A 22,724-nucleotide genomic window follows, 5' to 3' on the forward strand; every position below is an offset into this window, starting at 1 on the left:
GGTAAAAATAAATGCATTTTATATGACAATAAAAGTGATTTTTGACCCTCCATGCATATCAGCCTGTTGTTGGAGACCACAAAACCAAAATAAGACCTTCTATAATGCATGATAGAGGCTCATTAAACTTTATGAGCTTGATCACAAAAACGTAATGCAAATAAATATTTATGGACAATTGATTTTATTTTAAAACTTTACCTAAAGCAAACAAGGAAACTACAAGCATACATCTAGAACTTGAGGTCTCTGTTGGACTGTTTTTTTCAGTGAACATCCTTATAGCACATCCACACTTTGCTCTGTTACTTATCAGCAACCTGTCCTGTCTGAGGGCCAGTATGCACATGCGAGCGCAGACCCGCAACTGAAATGTATGAAGCATTTTATATATATATATATATATATATATATATATATATATATATATATATATATATATATATATATATATATATACACACACACAATTATGACTGCATATGTTTTTGTGCATCATTAACTCCAACCTAAAGTACAAATACTATTTGTTTCTTACCTGAAAGAAGAGCAAACTGCCTGTGAAGTTGTTCAATGATGTCGACAGCCAGCAACGGCCTGATCTCCTGCTGCATAATCTCATCTGTGGAAAGAGAATAAAAAAAACAGGCATTACAATAACTGCAACAGGCAGATAAGATTTCATTCAAGATATCGATAAGATTGAAAAGTCTGATCAGTAGCTCGACCCTTCAGAAAGCCCGTCTGCTCTGCAAGGAGTTTCCCCTGTACAGCTGCTTCCTTAGAGATGACCTTTAGCCATCAACAGAGCCTCTGGTTTGTATCCGTTCATCAGGGAAGCGCTCCTTCAAACAAGCCATTCTTTTATGCCCTCGGCTTTACAAAAGAGCACTCGAGCGCTACTATTCTCTACTGATCTGCTGAGGGTCACCCTAAATCCCAAAGAAGTCTGCAAACGAACAAAAGCGTCTCTGTACATGTCCACAAAAGACTGCATTAACATTGACTTCTCTTTATCAGACTCTGTTGAGTCTTGTGAGGAAACTTGCTGTGGGCTAAAAAACAAAACTCACATTTTGGGATGCATTTAAGATGCGCTGACGTTAGAAAGTAGTGAATGTTCAATGTCCTGAAACCACTATTCAACATGTTTGACAGAGAGGATGCTGTAAACCACAGAACAACTTTGCTGACAGAGATGAACATGGTTTGAGTGTTTTTTCTTTTATTATTTTGAAGCGCACACATCCTTTTGGAGTGTGTTCTACAGGAAGAACAATGTGCGTCAAGGAGCATGTGAAAACCAGATGTTATCAGCTGGCTTTGGAGTCGCAGCCATTGACATGTACATGAATTACAATAAGAAGCCAAAAGACTTCCCAAGAGGAAAGTCACAGTGACCGGATCATACAGGACCACTCCTGCCGACGGTGGAAAACAAACACTAACACGACTTTGTTTTCATACAAATTAATAGAAAAAGCCAACAAAAACAACATTAGCCTGCATACATACATACATCCATCCATAATGCCAAATGTTGATAAACTATAAGAGTGCTATAAAGTAAATAGTAAGCTATGACATTGCCTTTTAATACAAAAACGCCGTTTTTGCTCACAAGTAAACAAAGTAAACAACAGAGCCCTGGAAAAAATGGTGACATAAATCAAAAATAATTCAACACTATTGTGTTGTTGGACTAAATGTGCTCTATGGGATGTTGTTCTGAAGATTTATACCTTTCAAAATTAACCGTGATGTACAGAAATGAATGTGTTTGTGTCTTGTTATTACAATGATACTGTACTGTATGTACTCCATATCCGAGCGTGTTCTGTACAACTTACACAAATTTCCATTGAATTTTTTTTACACAAAAGCTTTCCATTGAAAAACAACTAACTACAATGGCTGCTTTTGGGTTGTTGTCACGATCACCAGCAATTTAACCCTCATAGATCCCTGGAGAACATTCACATTCACACGGACTACAATCCTGTCTTCATATGAACTACAAGCCCTGTCATGCACCACACACACACACCTGTACCAAGTCTCCTTTGATTACACTCAGACAGCTGTAGCTACTTATGTACTGATTACACTCACATATACACGGCTCACTTTGACACTCATTGCTGAATATTGTTAGGTTAGCACCCTGTAACATTACAAAGCGTTCCCTGGTAGTTTCTACATGTTTTGGCCCTTGCTCTGTTTTATCATTTACCCTGTCTACCGCCTATTTCGATCATCTACCTGACGACTCCTCTGGATTGCCTTGTTTGTACCTGTTTGTGTCTGTTTTTGATCATTGCCTGTCTGACCATGACTCTTAATAAAACTGCATAGGAATCCTCATTCCTTTGTCACTTGACACCCTTATGATTATTTGTAAACACTGAAATGTAAAAAAAAAAAGTGCCCCAGTGTGTCCATGTCCTGATGCTAACAGGTTTGATCCTACATTACATATATGGGCACATAGGTTACGTAAAATTAACATTAAATAAAAATTTCACACATTAGTGATGCATTGTAATGTGACAAAATAAATTGTGCCATTTAGAGTAGTCAACATTTGAATTGTATCATCGCTTTTCATTAAAGTTGTCGTAAAACTATTGAACAGCACCCATTCTTGTCCTAGGACAACTTTAAAATGCATTTTTGATTCACTTATGCCGAATTCAGACTGCATAATTTTGACTCGCTGACAGGTTTGTCGCCGACACCCGTAGGCACGTAGACATAGTCAAGACGACCTGCTGCAAATCAAACCGAGCATCTGAATGGGAAAAAAAAAGGTGATTTAAGTGACTTCAAACGTAGCATGGTTGTTGGTGTCAGATGGGCTTGTCTGAGTATTTCAGAAACTGCTGATCTCCTGGGTTTTTCACACACAACCATCTAGGGTTTACAGAGAATTGTATAAAGAAAGAGAAAATATCCAGTGAGTGGCAGTTCTGTTGACGCAAATGCCAGAAGAGCATCTCTGAACACACAACATGTCCAACCTTGAGACAGATGGGCTGCAGCAGCAGAAGATCACACAGGGTGCCACTCTAGTCAGCTAAGAACAGGAAACTGAGGCTACAATTAGCACACGCTCACCAAAACTGGAGGATAGAAGACTGGAAAAATGCTGCCTGGTCTGATGACTCTCGATTTCTGCTGCGACATTTAGATGGTAGAGTTGAAATTTGGCATTAAAAATATGAAAGCATGGATCCACCCTGCCTTGTATCAATAGTTCGGGCTGTTGCTGCTGGTGGTGTAATGGTGTGGGGGATATTTTATTGGCACACTTTGGGCCCATTAGTACCAATTGAGCATTGTGTCAATGCCACAGTCTAGCTGAGTATTGTTGCTGACCATGTCCATCCCTTTATGTACTCAAATGGCCTCCACAGTCATCAGATCTCAATCTGGCAAAATCTGCAGCAACTGCATGATGCTATCATGTCAATATAGACCAAAATCTCTGATGAATATTTCCAGTGCCTTGATAAATCTATACCATGAAGGACTAAGGCAATTTTTAAGGCAAAATGGGGTCCATATATATAAATATGGTTATACGTTAAAAGTCACATAACTTATTAATGATATAAACTTCAGCAATGCATTTACATCTTGAAAAGGGCACTGAACAACAGCAAATTCTTTGTTGTTGTTTTTTAAAGCATCGTGTAGAATGAGGTTTTCATAGCAGGGCAGATGATGGTTGGCATGCCAAGAGATTAAACTCCACAGGGCAGAGAAAACTGCTGTTAGTTACAGGCTTAAGCACGCATGCAAATAAAACAAAAACAGGGTTCATGCAGACTCATGATCCACTGCCCTCTGTGCTCACTGGAACAGGCTAATGGTCAAACTAAACCACAAATCCCACTCTGACCCACACAAGTCCGGAAGGAAAGGTAGTCATGTAGAGAAAAACAGACCACAAATTCCTTGTTCTAATTTAAAGAGATGATTTTAGATGTTAAAATATTTTACATTAACAACAGCTTCATGTATGAGACAAATATTAGTAACACAGAGTTATGAAAATGAGCTGTTTTTTATCCTGTAAACTGCTAATGTCATGTGCTTCTCTTTTTTTGTGAAAAAACAAAAAGGTGGTAAATCTTCAGATGTTTATATTCATTTTTAGACAACACAATAGCCCCTTTCACACATACAGACCTTTCCGGAAAATTACCGGCAATTTTCCGGAAAGGTTGTATGTGTGAACAGGTCCTTTTTGAAAATACCGGTAAATTCGTTCTGGCTATTTTCCGGAAAGAGAAGTTGTAACATTACTGGCAATTTGCCAGAATGCTGCGCTGTGTGAACGCAGAAGGAAGATTGACGGAATAAGCGCGTGCACGTCTAGAACGTGCTGACGTGAGACGTCTGCTTTAGCCAATCACAACAGTCAGACGTATTTACGTCCGCGCGGTTTATGAGAATAAAAGCCTTTGAATATTTTTCTAGATACATTTAGCTGCTAGAAGTTAGTCAGATCACGTTTATATGTTCTTCTTAATGCCAACTGTGTAAATAATCATCGATGAGATGCTTATGATAAGCCGTTGTTTGTTTACCTTCAAGCTTTGCGTGTGCCTGTGAAACAGCCTGTGAGCCCCTGCACACGCACATATTATGAACATCTCGACATGCGAAAGAGATCCTGCGAAAGTTGTTCACAATATTGATCATCCACAGAGTTTGTAATTTAGTCAAATGTTTACAAATACAAGCGCAGCCGTTTAAAGCTCATTTGTGGTAAATGATGTCAGAATTTACCGGTATTTTGGAATGGATGTGTGAATGCTCTTTTCCGGAAAATTTCCGTAACGTCCTCGCCTGTGTGAACAGCGCTTTTTTGAATATACCAGTAAAGTCGTTCCAGAAATTTTCCGGATATTTACCGGTATCACTGTGTGAAAGGGGCTAATACTTAGTAGTAATACATCAGTGTTTAATGGAATAAACCTGATGCTCATTTACAACAAATCCCAAAAACTTACAATTTCTGACTAGTCGTGATCTTTTTATTTAGTTGTCTAAAAATTTTTTATTGATTTTTTTTTTTAATTCCTACCAGACCTTTATAAAATAAAACAAGTACTAGCATTTTACTTAAAGCCAAAAGATTCCTAGAAACTGAGCATTTTCGGGGTTTCTGCAGGTTTCACCAAGTTAAATTTAAAACATTAAGACATGTTAAGACTATTATGAATGAATGACTTATACAGGGCTAAAATGGATTTTTCTTGCATATCAAAGTTGGAAAAGATTTTCACTTAAAAAATGATTATAATTTAATACATTTAATAATACAATGATAATAATTTAATAATGAAAGAGCTAGGTCACATCAATATCCTCAGCGGTAAATAAAGAAAGAACTTTTAAACAAATGTTACTGCAAGAAAATTAATTAAATGCTATTTTTAAATAAAAAGTTAAAAGTTATATTGAGATTGCTGGTGATTGTATGGGTGTTAATGGCAAGATTGGATAGCTATACATGAACAAAGGACATTAAGACATGATAAAAAAAGGATTTAAGACCTACAACACAATATTTCAGTATAAGACTTTTTAGGGCCTAAAAACTACCTCTAGTGAGTTAAGACATTTTCAGGGGGTCTTTAATTTTGTTTATTTTTTTTCCTATAGTGTTATATAGAAGGTTTACTCCCAGGAAAAGTGTAAACAATTTTTTTAATATCAAACATTATAAATAAATAAATAAATAAAAAATGAATAAATAAATAATAAATAAATAAAAACACTCCCTGTTCCTTACTCGAACTAATTCTCTGAGCACTAACAATTCCTTTATATAATTATTTTTTGTATGTCTTGCCTTTTGTATGTATTGCCTAAATGTAAACGTAAAAATAAAATTGAGTTTAGGGGCACGGCTATCTGTTTGCTGAACAATGAAACACAAAAGGGTTCCACACTAAGAAAACTGTCTGGATTCTGAGAAAAAAATAAGAGAAAAGAAGCACTGAACAATTTCAGAACAGCTGTTTTGGTGCATTGGCACATTTCAGAGGATTTTATAGAGCTGCATCGTCCAAATTTATCCAGACACACTTCAAAGAGAAGAGGTTTGGGGGTGTGGCTATCTGTCAACCAATGAAAGACAAGAAGGTTCCATGCTTCAATTTTTAAAAAAAATGCAAAGGAAAACTAAGTCATTTCAGCACAGCTGTTTTATAAAGCTGGCACGTTGTGGAAAGTTTCATATAGCTATATCATCCAAAATTGTCCAGAAGCCCTTCTGAGAGCAGGATGAGTAACTGTTGAGTTTCTCAATATGATTTCAAGAGTGCATGATGAGTTTCCTTACATAACAGTCAGTCTTGTTTTCCCAAAGCTTCACAGAATAAGATCATATTTCATAAAGCTGATTCAGAATAGTATTAGTATTGATCAAAACAACCCAAGGACGGTGCATATGATGTGAGGTGCTTTAAATACTCTGGCCTTGTTTCAAAAACAGAGAAAAGCTTGACTCAGGACGTCAATAAATCGAAAGGGAAATGAGTCTCCCACTTATGACTGCTTTAGATTGTTTGATCATTGTCATTTGATGAAAACTAGAGAGAGGTTGATATTTTTGGGTTGACACTAAAAGGTTCCCTTCACTTTTTCCAGCAACAGTACTTACAGTCTTCCTCCATGGAGAACTGAGAGAACCGTAGCAGCTTTTAGCAAAAAGTCTCCAGTGAGCATCTGGAAGAAGTGATACAGATGAAAAGGAAGTTTTGAGTGAGATGTATTCCATGCGGCAAAGCTTTAAAAAAACATGGGGGATCACATGGTTTGGAGTCCAGCTGCACTGAACATGAACAGCCTGAGAGAACAACTATGTTTATGTACCAAGTAGACACATTTCCCTAAACATTAGCGTGTTCGGATCAGGCATTGTATGGCCTTTCTGCGCCTTTCCTTCCCATTGTGCACCAGCTTAAAAACTACATTAATCAATGGAGAACTGAATATTGTTGGCTAGCATGGTCACATAAAACCCAGAGGAGATGTGCGATACATACTATATATGGAACTATATCACGAAATGTTCTGCTATGTATTGTGTTAAAGATATTAATGACAATAATTTATATGTATGCACAATGAACACAAAAAAGTTCTGTATAATTAGAAAATTAGGATTACTTTTCATATTTTATTATAAAAAACAGCTCCAGGATGAGCGCTATCCTGCAGAGCTCAACCACAATCAAACACGATGACATGGGCGTAGTAGCTGAAGGCGAATTCACCCTGCTTTGATTGAACTCTTAAAATTTCTAGTTTATTTGATCCTAAAGATCTGAGTGATCGGTTTGGATTCAGTAAGCATATCTGTAATGTATTGAGGTCCTAGGCCATTTAGTGATTGATAGATAAGTAATAATACTTTAAAATCTATTCTGAAAGTAACTGAGAGCCAGTGTGAAGACCTGAGACAGGTGTGATGTGCTCTGATTTTCTGGTTCTGGTCACCTGGCAGCAGCGCTATGGATGATCTGCAAACTGTCTGACTGGCTTTCTTGGGAAGGCCAGTGAGGAATCTATTACAGTAATCCACCCTGCTGCTGATAAAAGCATGAACAAGTTCTCACTGGAAACAAAGCATTTAATTCTTTGAAATAGCTAGTCAGGCTTTATAGGGTTGTATAAAATACACAAACTGATGTGCTGAAGCAGTTTAAAAATATACTTTGAAGGTTATCAGCTATCACTGCAGGAGTGAAAAGAGGATAACATGAAGATAACAATCAAACACTTACTGCAATATATGGATTATTTTATAACCCTAAAGTAATAAGGACTGCCCAATGGATCGGGGCCAGCGTGAAAGATGTTTGGGACAGTAGAGAGAATCGTTACTGCCCCGATCAGTGCTGCCTTGTCACAAAATTTTAATTTGCCTGCGACTATTTGTAAATGCTTGCAAATACAGTCTTAGAATCGAGAAACAATTTGTGCTTTTTAGTCTTTGAATGCTACCTTTTCTGTGAAGTCGTAAACACCATAATGCTTTTTTGTTCTGATTGGATGTTGTGAGAACGTAATTTTTTTCCACAACCTGATAAAAACCAGTACAGCGAAGAGATGGCAACATGACAGCAGCATCAAATTATTGGGGCTAAAAGAAAACGAATGTTTCTAACGTTGTGGAAACAGATATTTACATGGGTAAAACACAACAAAAAAATGAAGTGATGTTGTAACGACGGGGAGTGACACTGACAACAGAAGGTAGGATCCAAATGCAGGTTTATTCGAAGTCAGGCAAGCAATGGTCAACACAGGTGCAAACAGATCTATACAGGCAGTCCAGAATCGTAGTCAAACACAGGCGAAGGGTCAGAAGGCAGGTGGCTAAACAGGAGAACTGGATAAACAAGGCTAAGATCGAAACACGGGAAACCAAGACCAGGATAACGCATTGTAATGTCACCTTATAGATAAACAAGACTTGGCAACATGTGTGTGGAAAAGAGGGGTTTAAATAGTCCAAATAATCATTGTGTGGGTGGTTACAGCTGTGAGAGTTCAGTCTATGACAAGGTTCAGGTGGTGAATGCAATCAAGTTAGGTGAATGAGCATGGGTGTCAGGGAGAAGTGCATGTATGAAAACGTAGTCCAGGAAAAGTGTAGTTCTAAGTGTGTGTGTGTTTACCAGCGACATCTGGTGGTTGTTCGCTGGTGAATATGACAGATGTTTTGCATAGTTTTACGTCACTTTTAGGTCCACCACCTTTTGTTTTGCAATAAAATACCTGCACATCCATACTGCTGTATTTTACTGCTAAATATTTTAACATTTTAAAAATATTTCAATTCTAGATTCCTAACATTATTTTTGATACATTATTTAAAATAGTGGCTGAGAAATAGCAATTTTTTGATTTATTTATTTTGGTGGGACCAGTGACAAGTTTGGCAGGGCAAGTAAAAATCTGAACCGCTGGTCCAGTCGGGCCAGTAGAAAATGTCCTTAGCATTGAACCCTAGTAATGCAATGCTAACTTAGTCTTCATCACTGTATTGAATACTATAAAACTATCAATTTTATAGGTAATTGATAACCCTTTACAATAAGGGTGTATTAGTTAATGTTAGTAAATGCATTAGTTCACATAAACTAACAGTGAACAACTGAATAACATGCCGGCTTTGGAGTGGAAGTGTTAAAGTGGAAAGCTTGGCTTCAACTTGTATGTTATCCATGCCTGTTAACCATTTATTAACATGATTTATCATTAACAAAACATGTGTTAATGAAATTAGGAACCTTATTGTAAAGTGTGCACTACTTCAACATTATCTAATGAGTTATTCACTTTTTTTCATTATTTGTTCCTGCTAACTAACGCAGAAAAAAAGTACATTCGGGCTAGTGAGATCAAAAATGCTTCAGGTTTCACCCCACGCACATTCAGCACACACAAATACCCCATGCAGCAAAGGGGCCAGAGGCGCTGTAATGTTAAAGCAGAGAAAGCTAAAATGTCACCCAAACACTGCTATTTCCACAGAGCTCATTCTGTTTCTGTATTTGGGCTGTCAGATGACACAACACAAAAAGGGAAGTGCTTACAGTTTAGTTTTAATTATGTTCCAGAAAATTATAACAAACATATAGCTTGTATTTGGCAAAGGACAGCCAAAATTTTTCTCAGTTCAGTGCTGGATTCGACTAAAAACTCCTCAAACAACAAGCAGCTCCAATCATATTAGGACTGTGAGCCACAACCTGTAAGTATTTTAAATTGTTAAAATTGATCTATTACATGCACATTGCCTAGTGTTAACAGTTTGTTGTAGTAATTTGTAGCAAGGATATAAACAAGGATGTAAACAACAGGAAATACTGTTTGGCACAGTTACAATTAAGCTACAAATTCATATTTATCAGTCAAACCCCTAAAAACACCCTAAATCTTCAGCAGCTCTGCAGTGTCTCTCGATGTGGCCACTTTCCCTGCATTCTACATCTCAAATAGCGCACTCACAAAAAGATTTGTGAATGTTTCAAGTTATTTACACATGCTTAAAACCGAATATATAGACACTTCCTCCTAAAATATTCCTCCTAAAATAACCGGGATTTAATATTTTGCCCACATCGCTCAACTAATACACCCTTATTGTAAAGTGTTACCAAAAAGGTGTCATTTCAAACACTCGACTGACATTATGAAGGGAATTTAGAGTGAAAATTTGTCAATAAATCTGTTTTGTAAACAGGCTCAAGCACACAAAACTGCACACGTACTACTAATGTAAAGTTCATCATTCATCATTATAGAATTTCTATTATACTACAAACAATAAAATATTGGTCATCCCTAGAACACACACACATTTATGTAAAGTCTTTGTTTCTGCTGTCTATAAGACATATTATCTCAGTTGTCTAGGTCTGTATTTAATGGGTCACTAGGTCCTGTTAACCTAATACAAGTATCTGGTTACCAATGGATGACGAATGGGCCTTCGTCCAATCTGTCTGGGTAATTACAAAGCTCATTAATCACTCATCCCATCAGCAGGAGTTTAACGGTCAGATGATCAAGTGTCAATCACCTGTGCTGTCCCAGCCAGACAACGGCCTCTTCTGTTCCAGCATCACCCATGGGTCAGAATGTCAGAATCAATAAGTTAAACTCATTTACAGTCAGCAATTGCTAAACACACTAACTCACACATTGAGCTCAACACTGATTGCATTCACATGCAGTGAGGAGTTCATGAAGTGGAGAACACTGCGGCCAAAATTAGAACACAATGAGGGGCATGAAAGGACTGAATAAGCCTAAGGCTGGAGAGCTGAACATATACTGTACCTCTACTAGTATGCAAAAGACTGCACAGCAGAAATGTGGAACAAAGAGAACACTAGAGTTAATAAGAGCACATTGTTCTGTGATTGACAGCTTAATAATATGCAGCTTTATGTTTGCAAAAATAGACTTATTTGTGCTGCTTTATCAGTAATAAAACTATTCTGATATACATATTTATTGAAAAAAATTAATTATGTCCTGTAAGAGATGTGAGAGACTAGTGATGTCCTGTGAGAGACTACTCTACTAAAAATGACAGTGATTTTAATGGTTAAAAAAAAAAGTATAAAAATGCTATAATAAAAATCTATAACCTTTTTAATAGTATGTTTTCTTAATATATTCAGTGAAAAAAAAAAACATTAATTCACTTTCCCAGTTGCCTTTATGACACTTCTTAGGTGTTATTTATTTATTTTATTTATTTATTTATTTTTTGGCGGTATTGTGTTTCATTTTAGCTTTTCTCTTGAGTTATGAACATTAGAGATTTATGTTACACCTAATGTTGACAAAAAATGTTTGTTGCATTACTTTATCTTTATGTGTGTTAACATGATGGTGTTTAGTAGAACAAATGACACTGAGCACCATCTATATATTAGTATGTTTCTTTTCATACCCTCACAGGCCTTCCCAAAAAGACAGTCAAACAGTTAGAGTTCATTCAGAACGCTGCGACCAGGATTCTGAGCTGTTTACACTAGTGCCATTTAGTTTTAAAACGGCGTTTTAGAATGAAAACGATCGGCGTCCACACTCGCGTTTTACCCAGCGTTTCTGAACTGCTCTCCGTCCACACCAAAACGCTGAAAACGCACATCACGTGACCACACAGACACTCTCAGGCAAGCGCTGCAGCCAAACTACCCAGATGAGAGCTGTGCTAGTCGGACTTCTTATCAAGCATCTCTCGCTGGATCTAATCTCACTATATTTATTAAACGTGATATTTCATTCATCTTGTTGTCTGTATCTAACAACATATTCCCTGACTTTAGTCACTGTAATTTATTACTTGTTCACAGCTAACGTGTTTATGGCTGAGCGCAAAGATAAGTTAATGATTAATGTAACCACGTACATTCTGGATATTGACTGATCGCTTGCCTTTATTTCCTATAATGTATAAACTTATTGTATGTTATACTTTTAAGATGGCCATTATCGATTATTAAAACTGATATTCAGCAAAAGAGAGGGTTTCGTATTTTCACTGAAATTAAAAGGAGGCAGTTGTTATCGGCTTTGTTTTGTTATAAATATCCACACAGTAAAGATGACGCTCATATATGCAGCACGACGCCTCAACATTTCTGCTGTCCGTTAAGTTGTTAATATTAAAATGAAAATAGGCAGTTCCTTATATTATGTTTACATTTTATTGTTGAGAAAGTGAAACAACGTAGCCAGGGTGATGTGAATGAAGTTATACAGTACACTGTTCCCTTTGAAGATTTACCCGTGTCCTCGGTATAGTCTGTTTTCCATATCAAACTGAAAAGAAGAGACTGCAGCCATGATCAAACTTGCGAAGTTTTAACTTACACGAAGAAGATGAAGGACTGAACTGTGTGTGTTAGGCTCCTTAATATTGAGGAAAAGCCCCAATCAGAGAGGCGAATGTCTGCAGCCCCGCCTCCGTTTTCAGATGTCTCCGTTTTCCATCATCCACACTGAGACGTAGCAGCAGCTTTCAGAATGAAAACGGCCTCTCCAGTGTTTTCGAAACGTTCCGTTTTTGGCGCTCGAGAACTCCGGCGTAGTGTGGACGGATGGCGTAACCGTAGCAAAACTTATGCGTTTTCAAACTAAAACGCATTAGTGTAAACGGGGCCCCAGTAAATGAGAGCACATCACACCTGTCCTCAGGTCTTTACACTGGCTCCCAGTTACATTCAGAATAGATTTTAAATTATTATTACTTGTCTATAAATCACTAAATGACCTAGGACCTCAATACATTACAGATATGCTCACTGAATACAAACCTTCAGATCACTCAGATCTTTAGGATCATATAAACTAGAAATTTCAAGAGTTCAGTCAAAGCAGGGTGAATTAGCTTTCAGTTACTACGCCCCTCGCTGCTGGAATCAGCTTCCAGAAAGGATCAGATGTGTTCCAACATCAGGCACATTCAAATCAAGACTGAAAACACATCTGTTTAGCTGTGGCTTTACTGAATGAGCACTGTGCTACGTCTGACAGATAACGCTATTATGTTTTTCATTCTTTTATAACCCGTTTTGAAACATCTTTATTTGTTTTATCTGTTTTTTTTAATCATTTTTATTATTTGTCTTATAATTGTCTCTTTTATTCCTGTTTAATGTAAAGCACTTTGAATCGTCACTGTGTATGAAATGTGCAATATAAATAAACTTGCCTTAACTTGCCTCTGGTTCTGAGAAAAAGTTATTTGTGATGAGCATTGGTTCATGGGTTCACATGAGACTTTCTTATCCACACGGATGTGTTTTTGTCTGTGTCACAAAGTTAAGTTTTGTAGATGTTAGTACTTCAAAACATTGGTGTGTGACAAACAAATTATGATCATTTACCATAATATTTAGACATTTAATTGACATTTCTAGTCTATTTTAATGGTGAAATTCCAACAACCACAGCTGCCTTTTTGTTACCATAAATCTTATGGTTAGTTTTTACAGTGATCTCCTGCAAGAGGCTGTGAGGGATTAGTCATGTCCTATAAGAAATTGTGATAGACTAGTGATGTCTGGAAGAGACTAGTGACAAGCAATTGCCCAACCAAGCTCATTATTGATACATACCCTATATACATTTCTGGAGGTTGTAAAATACATCCCAGGAGGTACGTGTTTTTGCCAATTTCGTTTGCGCGAATCCACTAGAGGTCATGTGTACATTTTTTCCGATCTCAAATTTCTCTCATGAGTGGCCTGCTGTTCTTGTGTAAATCCACCAAAGGCCGATGTGGACTGACTGATTGACCGATACCCCCACCCACCCCCTTCCCTAAACCCAACCGATAGTGTTTTCAAAAGCACCAACTGACCTGCTCACCTTCTTTCTTGAACCCAACCGAAATAGTTTTCAAAAGCAATCAAGCAAAGGAAATGCACCTTGTCTGATTTTTACCACGTTTCAGATCTTACCATGTTTTCACCCTGTTATTTACTTGGTTATATTACTTTTCGCCATTATTTTTGTTTTATCTGCTTTCTGGAATTTTTCTTCACTGGACTAGAGCCCTGTCATCGCAGTCAACTCCTTTCAGTCCATCTACGTGCATGGTGAGCTACTGGGCAAACTGGTCACTGGAAAAGCCGTCCACACAGAGATAAGTGGTCTGCTTATAGAGTGAGAAAAAACAGAAGCCGTTGGCGGCGTCATACTGCTCCGTAGTATTCATTTTAAAGATGAATTGCAGCCATACGTAGTCCTGGCTACATATGTCACACTCTCCAGAAATGTATATAGGGGGGGTGTTTTCACAATGAGCCAGTGTGCAACAGCCTGTACCCTTCCTACTCATTTTTTAATTGTCACCTTCAGAAATTTTCTTTGTGCTACAACCACTGCTATTTTGACATTTTGATCACTGTTTTCCACAAAATAAAAGGCTTTTGTTGACGTGCCTTGGTTGTTTTGTAAAACAGCTGTTCTAGTCTAATGCAATATAACCAGAATAAATGACCGAAGCATGCAAAATTGCGTCACTAATGTAATTTAGATGACAGTTCACAGTTGGATGACATTGGTACAAGAACCTGTAACACTGATAAGCTATTTTTTTCTATTATTAAAACACATTAAACCCTTCAAAGTTCTCTGTTCTTAAGTCTGGGAATGCTTTCAGTCCAACGAGTGCAATTTCAATTGTGCACAAGATGCCACTTTATTGATGCAAATTACTACAAAGTGCAAGCACAACAGTAGCCAAAAGGTATGTACAACAATACTAATTGATCGATCTCATTTAGAAACTTATGTGGATTTAAATGGCAATTAAATCACCACATGACCTTGATGGATGGGGATTTTAAAGCAGCTCATGAGAAAAAAAACACAAGACATTGTAGATTATAATGGCAATAAAATCCCCAACTACTGTAAATTGTGGACATCCCTTATGTCCCAGTGAGAAACAATTACCGTCCAAATAACATCCAGACTCTCTTAAGTCAATGACCCTGATACTTCTCATTCCACTGGTTTAGAAAGACCTTATGTGTTGACCCAAAACAAACTTCAACACGCTCAATCAGCACTCGCTGGAACAGAAACCACAAATCAGCTCTCAGAGGGCTCATCTTCCTCTTTCTGATGCATTTCACGGTTTCACTTGAGTTCAGTGAAGTCAAACAGGGGACACTGCTGCATAACATCATGTAAACCAATCCCGGCTGTAGGGGGTCTTTGAAAACCAGAATCTCCAGTGGACACTTCATGAGAAACTTAGAAAACAACCAAATTTTAACCTGTGTTTTTTAACTGATGAATAATTTGTCATATCATTTCACTGACTTAAACTACAAGGCAATAATTACTGTACATGAAACCAGTTTGGATTAATAAAAACTATGACAAAAATGTATTGGCATTTAATAAAATCAAGACAAAAATGCTAAGAAGGGATAGTTTAGATCTGTTTAGACTCCGCTCAATAACCCACTGTTTGTATTTCCCATGTCTACACTTGTTTTCTCCAGAAGAATATAAAGAATTTGTAGATCTGTTGAAGTTGTATATACATGCCTAATGTATTACTGTGGCATGATAAAAGCTCCATTATTTTCGTGCCACCTTGCCCTCATCTCTCATTAGCATATACTTTAGTGCGCTTGCTTTGCTTTGATGACTTTCAGCTTTTCTCTGCTTTATATTACCATGATAATAAGATTTTAAAACTTTAGCACATTCAAAAACATCATTTGAGTCTCTAAGAACAGTTTTTATCACCACAGACTGGTCAGCGGACCTGGGGGGTGGGGGTTTGTACATAGTGTAGCTGTAAATATTCTGTTTGAATCCCAATGGCAGACATTTTTAAGAGGCGTTTACAGGACATCCAGTCCATTGTCCTGAGCCTTTGCCTCTGATCTCCATGATTTAATGCTCTTAAGACAGCAAAATAAAATGACGGTAAAATGAAAGCCCTTTGAGCTTAATAACGTTCGACAAGAAGGTCGGTGGTTGCAGTAAAGCTTTATCAAGGGCTCTGCTGTTCACAAATGGGATCTGAATATTTTATGGCACACAATCCCACAATCTTTCATGTTTCCCCTAAAGAAATGACTGAAAGTAGGAGAGGAAATCCCAGTGCTCACAACACTCATGTACTTCACTGTAGGCATCTATTTCAAAGCAGTAGTTTGGATAAGCCTCAGAATGTGTTTTACCATCATTTATATACAATCTTTAACCATCATGTATTGATTTGTTATGCTATTGACCCTAATCAGATTCGATACACTTCACCAAACATTACACTATAGAAAAAAAAATAAGTTAAAAACAGCAAACCTTAAAACTAAAACATTAATAACTGCCATAAATATAAACATGGCAGGAATTGGTTGTCCACGCACTGCCCGTACTGTTAATCATATCACCACTGTTGGAAACATGGTACCAAGCAAAGAAGACTCACCACGCACCCATGGTACTGTCCGACAGATTGCACGGGAGTCTGACAATTAATGACTCCAACATGTAAGCAATGCTTTATTTCAGTGCATACTGATTTAGTTTTCAAATAATAAAATTGAAGAATTCTGTCAATAATGGGGTTATCATTGTTTAACAAGGAAATGCAGTGATATAAATCAGGTGAGGTTGAAAACGTATATCACATAATTTCATCTATTTGCAATCTAATTACAAAACACAATTAAAGTTGGCGCTATTTTGATGGAATTCTGACTGAATTAATTTTGCTTTGATTTTTTTGAGACACGGATATATAAAAAAGAATATATTTAACTTCATGTTTATACTAATCATTTTAATAATAATAATAATAATCAATAAAAAAGAGATTTAATCATCATCTATGCTCGCAGAAAAAAAAAATCATACACATTTTAAAAATATAAAAATAACTGATCCTTTAAGTTTTATTTCTGGGTGAAATGTCACAAATTCCAGTATACAGTCTCTAAGGGCGTACTCACACTATGTACAGTTGCCTTGAACCGGGCCAAAGCACGCTTGTCCCCCCTCTCGTCTCCACCGATGGCCTGCACTCACATTACATTCGGGTCTGAGCACGCTTACTGCATCAATGATGGGCTGTTCAGTGAGCGCTCTCGCTCAGCAGCACAGTGGAGATTTCTTTAATTATATCAGTTTAGTCGTTTAAAATGCAGTGACACGCGGTCAATTATTTCGCCGAACAAGTCAGCCACTTTGACACTCATAAACAATCATAAAGTCCTCGTGCTGCAGGAATTAGGAGGTTTGCTGAAGGTGCAGCTGTCGTGCAGTAAAGGGTTTGCATCTTTAATGTACTACGACAGTTTGCGTTCAATGAACAGTAAAAAAGATTAATTAATCCATATGAAACAGTCCCTTAAAAGTCACATATGGCGTTCAGTTTCGGGCTCTGGCGCACTTTGCACTCACACTATTGCATACCATGCCAAAGCCCAAGTATATCACGCTCAGGCACACCTCTTCTAACCGGGCCAGGGCTGGCCCAGTGAACCAGGACTGAGCCCGATTCAAAGCACTCACACTTCTCAAACGAGCCGGGAAACGGGCCTGGGCACGGTTCAGATAGCATAGTGTGAGTAGGCCCTAAATCCACATTCCTACAGAAAAGGAAGCCTCCACACATGAACACAAATCAGCCTCTTAGACAGAATCAGATTAATTAATGATTGATATCACAGACCTGTCACACAAAACAACCAAATAACAAGCCATTAGAAAGAGAAACTGTGTGTGGACTGTCAGTGCAGAGACTTAATGTTTTGTTTGTGCCAAACATCCGTACTCAGAATCATTTTACAATTGCACGAAGAAAGCAGCTTTTAGTTAGCCAACTGGCCTAATTGTGCAAAAACAAGCACTTTCCCCAAGAGCCACATGCAGAAGTGTGTGTGTGCCTGGTGTGTAGCAGCTGGGTGTTCAGATGTGTTTGTGTAAAGCTGAGTGTGACCTAGTCTGGAGTGGACAGGTGTGTTTGATTATTGTGGCGTGCTTTAAAGAGGCTCTTGAGGGAGTCTGGTCATCTTTGAGGAAACCGGCTTCTCAACATATGTATGCCATACTGCATATACAGCCATGATGAGAGTTAGTCGAAAACATGTCTAAAAATTCTCTTGGCTTAGGGCATAATTTCTGGTATTTTAAGTATGAGGGTTTTTTAAAGTAGCAGATGATGAAAAAGAACAACAAACCAGAGCATGAAGTGACTAAAACAGCTAAATAAATGGATTCATGTTTCAAAAGAAATAAAATAAATGTATAACAAAAAACAAAAATAAATAATAAATTAAATAATTAAAAAAAACACAAATAAATTTTTTTTAAAAAGTCTATTTTTCACACCATAAGGGGCACCGGATAATAAGACGCAATCTCAATTATGGGGTCTATTTTTGTACCTAACCCATACATAAGGTGCACTGTATTATAAGGCACACGCTAAAACATACGGTCTACAAAAAAGGCTAACAGAGGCAAAACGGTGAGTTTAGTTGAACTTACTTCTACTATTTCACAATAAACTCATATTATTCTTTAATCAATCTTCTCCCACAAATCCATTAAAGTCTACATTTTCTGTGTCTGAATTGAACAGCTGAGCAATTTTAGAACTCAGTGCACACATAAAGATTATTAGGCGCAGGGCCGATTTTTAACATTATTTAAGGCTCTTAGGTGTGCCATATGGTGAGGAAAATACACCATATCTTTACTTTTTACCAATCACAACAACAAAAACATTATTATTATTATTAGTAATAGTAGTAGTATGAATAATAATAATAATAATACAATTATCATAACGTTACTTATTTATTATAAAGAGAATGCATTAAAAAAAATCATACAAAATAAATGACAAAACTACATACATAAAAAAAAACATATATCCAGAAATATTAGTGCCCCTTTTTTCTTTTTTTTCTTTTCTTTTTTTAAATATTTCCCAAATTATGCTTACCAGAGCAAGGAAATTTTCACAGTGTGTTTGAAAATATTTTTTATTGTGGAAAAAGTTTTATTTGTTTTATACCGATTAGAACAAAAAAGTTTTTGATTTTTTCAAAACCATTTTAAGGTCAAAATTATTAGCCTCTTTAAGCAATTTTTTTTTTCGATAGTCTACAGAACAAACAATCATTATACAATAACTTGCCTAATTACCCTAACCTGCCAAGTTAACCTAATTAACCTAGTTAAGCCTTTAAATGTCACTTTAGGCTGTACAGAAGTGACTTGTAAAATATCTAGTCAAATATTATTTACTGTCATCATGGCAAAGATTAATCAGTTATTAGAAATGTGTTATCAAAACTATTATGTTTAGAAATGTCTCCGTCAAACAGAAATTGGGCAAAAAAATAAAAAATAAACAGGGGGGTTAATAAATGAGGGGGGGCTAATAATTCTGACTTCACCTATATACTTAAACATTGTACACAGTACGCACACACTGTAAATAATATATAAATTAGGCAATCACAAATGAATATTTTTTTTCCTAAATCAAAATACATACAAAACAAATACTTTTTTAGAATCAATATAAAAAATAAAAACTACTTCATTTGTTCTTTTTGTTCCCATCTGACCCCATGACATTCACAGTACAGCTCCTCTTTTAGCTCACAGAGGTTAAAGCATGCAAATACAAGGCAATTGAAAACAAAGATAACCGCTTCCTCTGCCATTTCTGCTTTCAAAACAAATGTAGCCAGAATGATGAATGAAGATGCCAATCTGACCCAGCCATGTAATCCTCTTTAAGAGTGTCTGATGCTTTAAACTTCTACACACACACACATACACCACACACACATTTGGTTTACTGTATGTAAATAGAAGGGACTTTCCATAGACTTTTTTTATTTCATACTGACCAAACAGTATTTTTTATATCCCCATAACCAAATTAACCATAAACATTCCACTTCCAGAAAGCCAACTACACTTTCAGATAAACATCATATAGAGTTTTAACTCATTTAGTATTTAACTAAATGAAGGCTGGTCCCCACACTGTCAAAAATCACAGGTTTTTACTATCCAGTAGCATAAACACACACTGCACAACTACACACACACACACACACACACATCCACCAATTATGCACAAACTGCACCCATGCTGAAGTTTTTTTTTTTTATCTATGGTTGCATCAGAATTGTAGTGGAGGGAAAGAGGAAGGCGAGGGTGTATGAGGAAGACATACTTCTCCTCGTTGCTAATTCAGTCTCCAGACACACTCCCAGGAAACGATGATAGGATTCCATTTCTCCAGCTGAGATGCGCACCAAAGTAAAGGACGCTCCCTGTGAGTACAGTCCACAGACCGAGCAACGGGACTGGGCAGTTTGGTAGCCGTTCATAGCGCAGTACAGAAGAAAAGCCTGTTCATGCTCAAACTGACCCTCTACAGCTCTCTGGACGACACTCTAGCTGTGCGGCTCCTGTGTGAGCTGAGAGAGGTGTGAGGTCACAGCAAAGCAAGGACAAAAGTAGTGCTGTCCCTGGATTAAGACAACTATTCTAGTTCACTTCTCCTGTGGCGAATATACTTACACACACACCTCCACCTGAGTGCTGTGTCTCTCTCAGAGCTGTCATAGTACACAAGTTCACATCCACACACACACCTGTTTCCCCCTTAGAGCTGTGATACTACACAACACACACATTTGATTATTTTATTTGGAATGACTAATGCTAATTAAAGCAACACAGCATCTAAATAATCACAAAGAGTCCATTATGTTTTACAGTACAAGCAATGTGCACATAAATACAGTCACCGAAAATCACATGACAATATTAAAACACTCAAATTAGCCATATAAACAGTTCTTCTCCAGACCTATGTAATGTAATGTAAAGTGTGTATTTAAATAGTGCATTTGGTGTGTATGGCCATACACCCAAAGCGCTTCACAGTCATGAGGGGGTCTCTCCACACCACCACCAGTGTGCAGCATCCACTTGGATGATGCAACGGCAGCCACGGGACAACAGCGCCAGTGCGCTCACCACACACCAGCTATAGGTGGAGTGGAGAGACAGTTTGTTTGTTTGTTTGTATACTTTATTGTATACTTTATTGTTTATCAAGCTGTCTGTATAAACAAACACACACACACACACACACACATAGACACACAGCATCACATTGTCTCTCATTCACACACATACACAAACATAGACAGCACCAAACAAATAAACACACACACACGTGCATGCACGGACGTAAGCTTGCTTGCTCAGGAGCGATATTGTGAGACCGCCCACTTCTGTCCAAATTACACCAGAGTTACCGACCGCTCCCGCGCTTTATTCGGAATTTATACCCGCGCTGCATGAAATCCGGTCAGTTCCCGCCACAATGCACAGGTACAGCCATGGGAATGCAGACCTATATCCAGAAGTATCGCTGTAACAGCCGAGAGGAAAAGAGAGGGGAGGAATAGTCACGCCAGCAGGTGAAACAGGCCACAGTGAGAGAGATAGAGAAATGGAGTTCACTTTCATTACCTCAATCGATGAGAAATAGGGGTTTCTGCTATAAGTGTCAGTGAAAGACTGTCCAGAAAACACACACACGCAGTCAAATTGTGCATCTTTGTGTTTCTGCGTTTTTAAGTAGTTGGAGCCAGGAGTGTTGTAAATACCCGCACTCGCCTCCCTCGCGACAGAGCACATATGAGATAAATGACGTCAGTACATAATAGCCGGTTATGATTGTTAATGAAACGATACCAAATTGTTTGCGTCTGCATCGCGGTGCACCGAAGAAACAATTAATTTTGACAACCCCAATAAATCATATTAGTTCAATTTAAATCTAATATTTTCCTTTTAACTTGATTAATTAGACACAAGTATGCCCATAAAACACAGCTAAGTAATACATAAATAATAAATAATAAAATGACTTAATTAAATACAGTCCTAATGAACTGTAAGCCATTATCAAGTTTGTATCAGCATTTTTTATTAATTAACTCTTATTTTCTTTTATTAAAACAAGATACTACCTTGTATCTAATACAAGGGAGTGTACAAATTCACTTTTGCTTTTTTAAGGACGGAAAAATACATGGCTCATGATCCAACAGGGTTGTGCTTATTCTAGTAGTTATGGGTGTGCTTTGAGCATAACGTATATATAACCAATCAGAGTCTCATCTCCTATTGCCTTAAGGAATCAGTTTCGTTGCACCATGGTGCATTTGCTGTTCACATGGCAGACTTTGTGAGACGAAAAACTGAAAGCTTTACTGGCGAGAAAACAGTTAAACAGACTATCTGCAGTGTGAGGATAAAGAACAAGCCTCCTGCATTCGGCCTCTTTACTTTATTTTCACACTTTACTCCTTTACTTTTGTGTAAAAGGAAACGGTGTTGTACACACTCCACTAAAAACATCCATTAGCCTACATATTTATTTTATTAGTTAAGCGAAAGATAAGTTTCAAAACTGTTTCTAAATTCAGTTCTAATTTCCAGCAAACAAATAATTGAACAATAATAATGAAGTGTGGTCAAAAAACTGAGTTATATCCAAACACATCCTATTCTTGCCCCATATGGTGACGCAAAGGTCTCCAAAACACGACAGGTGGACAAATCTAAACTTGTTTTTATTCAAACAAATACA

At 37.3% G+C, this 22,724-nt stretch overlaps 1 protein-coding gene across 32 annotated transcripts in view; it reads right to left on the minus strand.

The window, feature by feature from the left end:
• The window catches only part of mcf2l2 (MCF.2 cell line derived transforming sequence-like 2), a 194,993-nt gene that overhangs the window by 150,197 nt on the left and 22,072 nt on the right, over window positions 1-22,724 (minus strand). For 28 of the 32 annotated variants that reach the window (XR_015502379.1, XM_087273338.1, XM_087273326.1 and 25 more), the window contains exon 2: window positions 539-622. Coding sequence is in view for 31 of the 32 variants with exons in the window: in XM_087273338.1 (XP_087129464.1) it covers window positions 539-622 (84 nt within the window). In the remaining variant the exon portion in view is untranslated. Of the gene's footprint in view, window positions 1-538; window positions 623-20,285; window positions 21,711-22,724 lie in introns of those variants that run through there. The other 4 variants (XM_087273334.1, XM_087273312.1, XM_087273323.1 and 1 more) reach the window with 2 other exon arrangements.

This window comes from Danio rerio, chromosome 11 (genome assembly GCF_052040795.2).
Source record: "Danio rerio strain M-AB ecotype USA chromosome 11, GRCz13ab, whole genome shotgun sequence".
In the NCBI taxonomy this organism is placed as follows: Eukaryota; Metazoa; Chordata; class Actinopteri; order Cypriniformes; family Danionidae; genus Danio; species Danio rerio.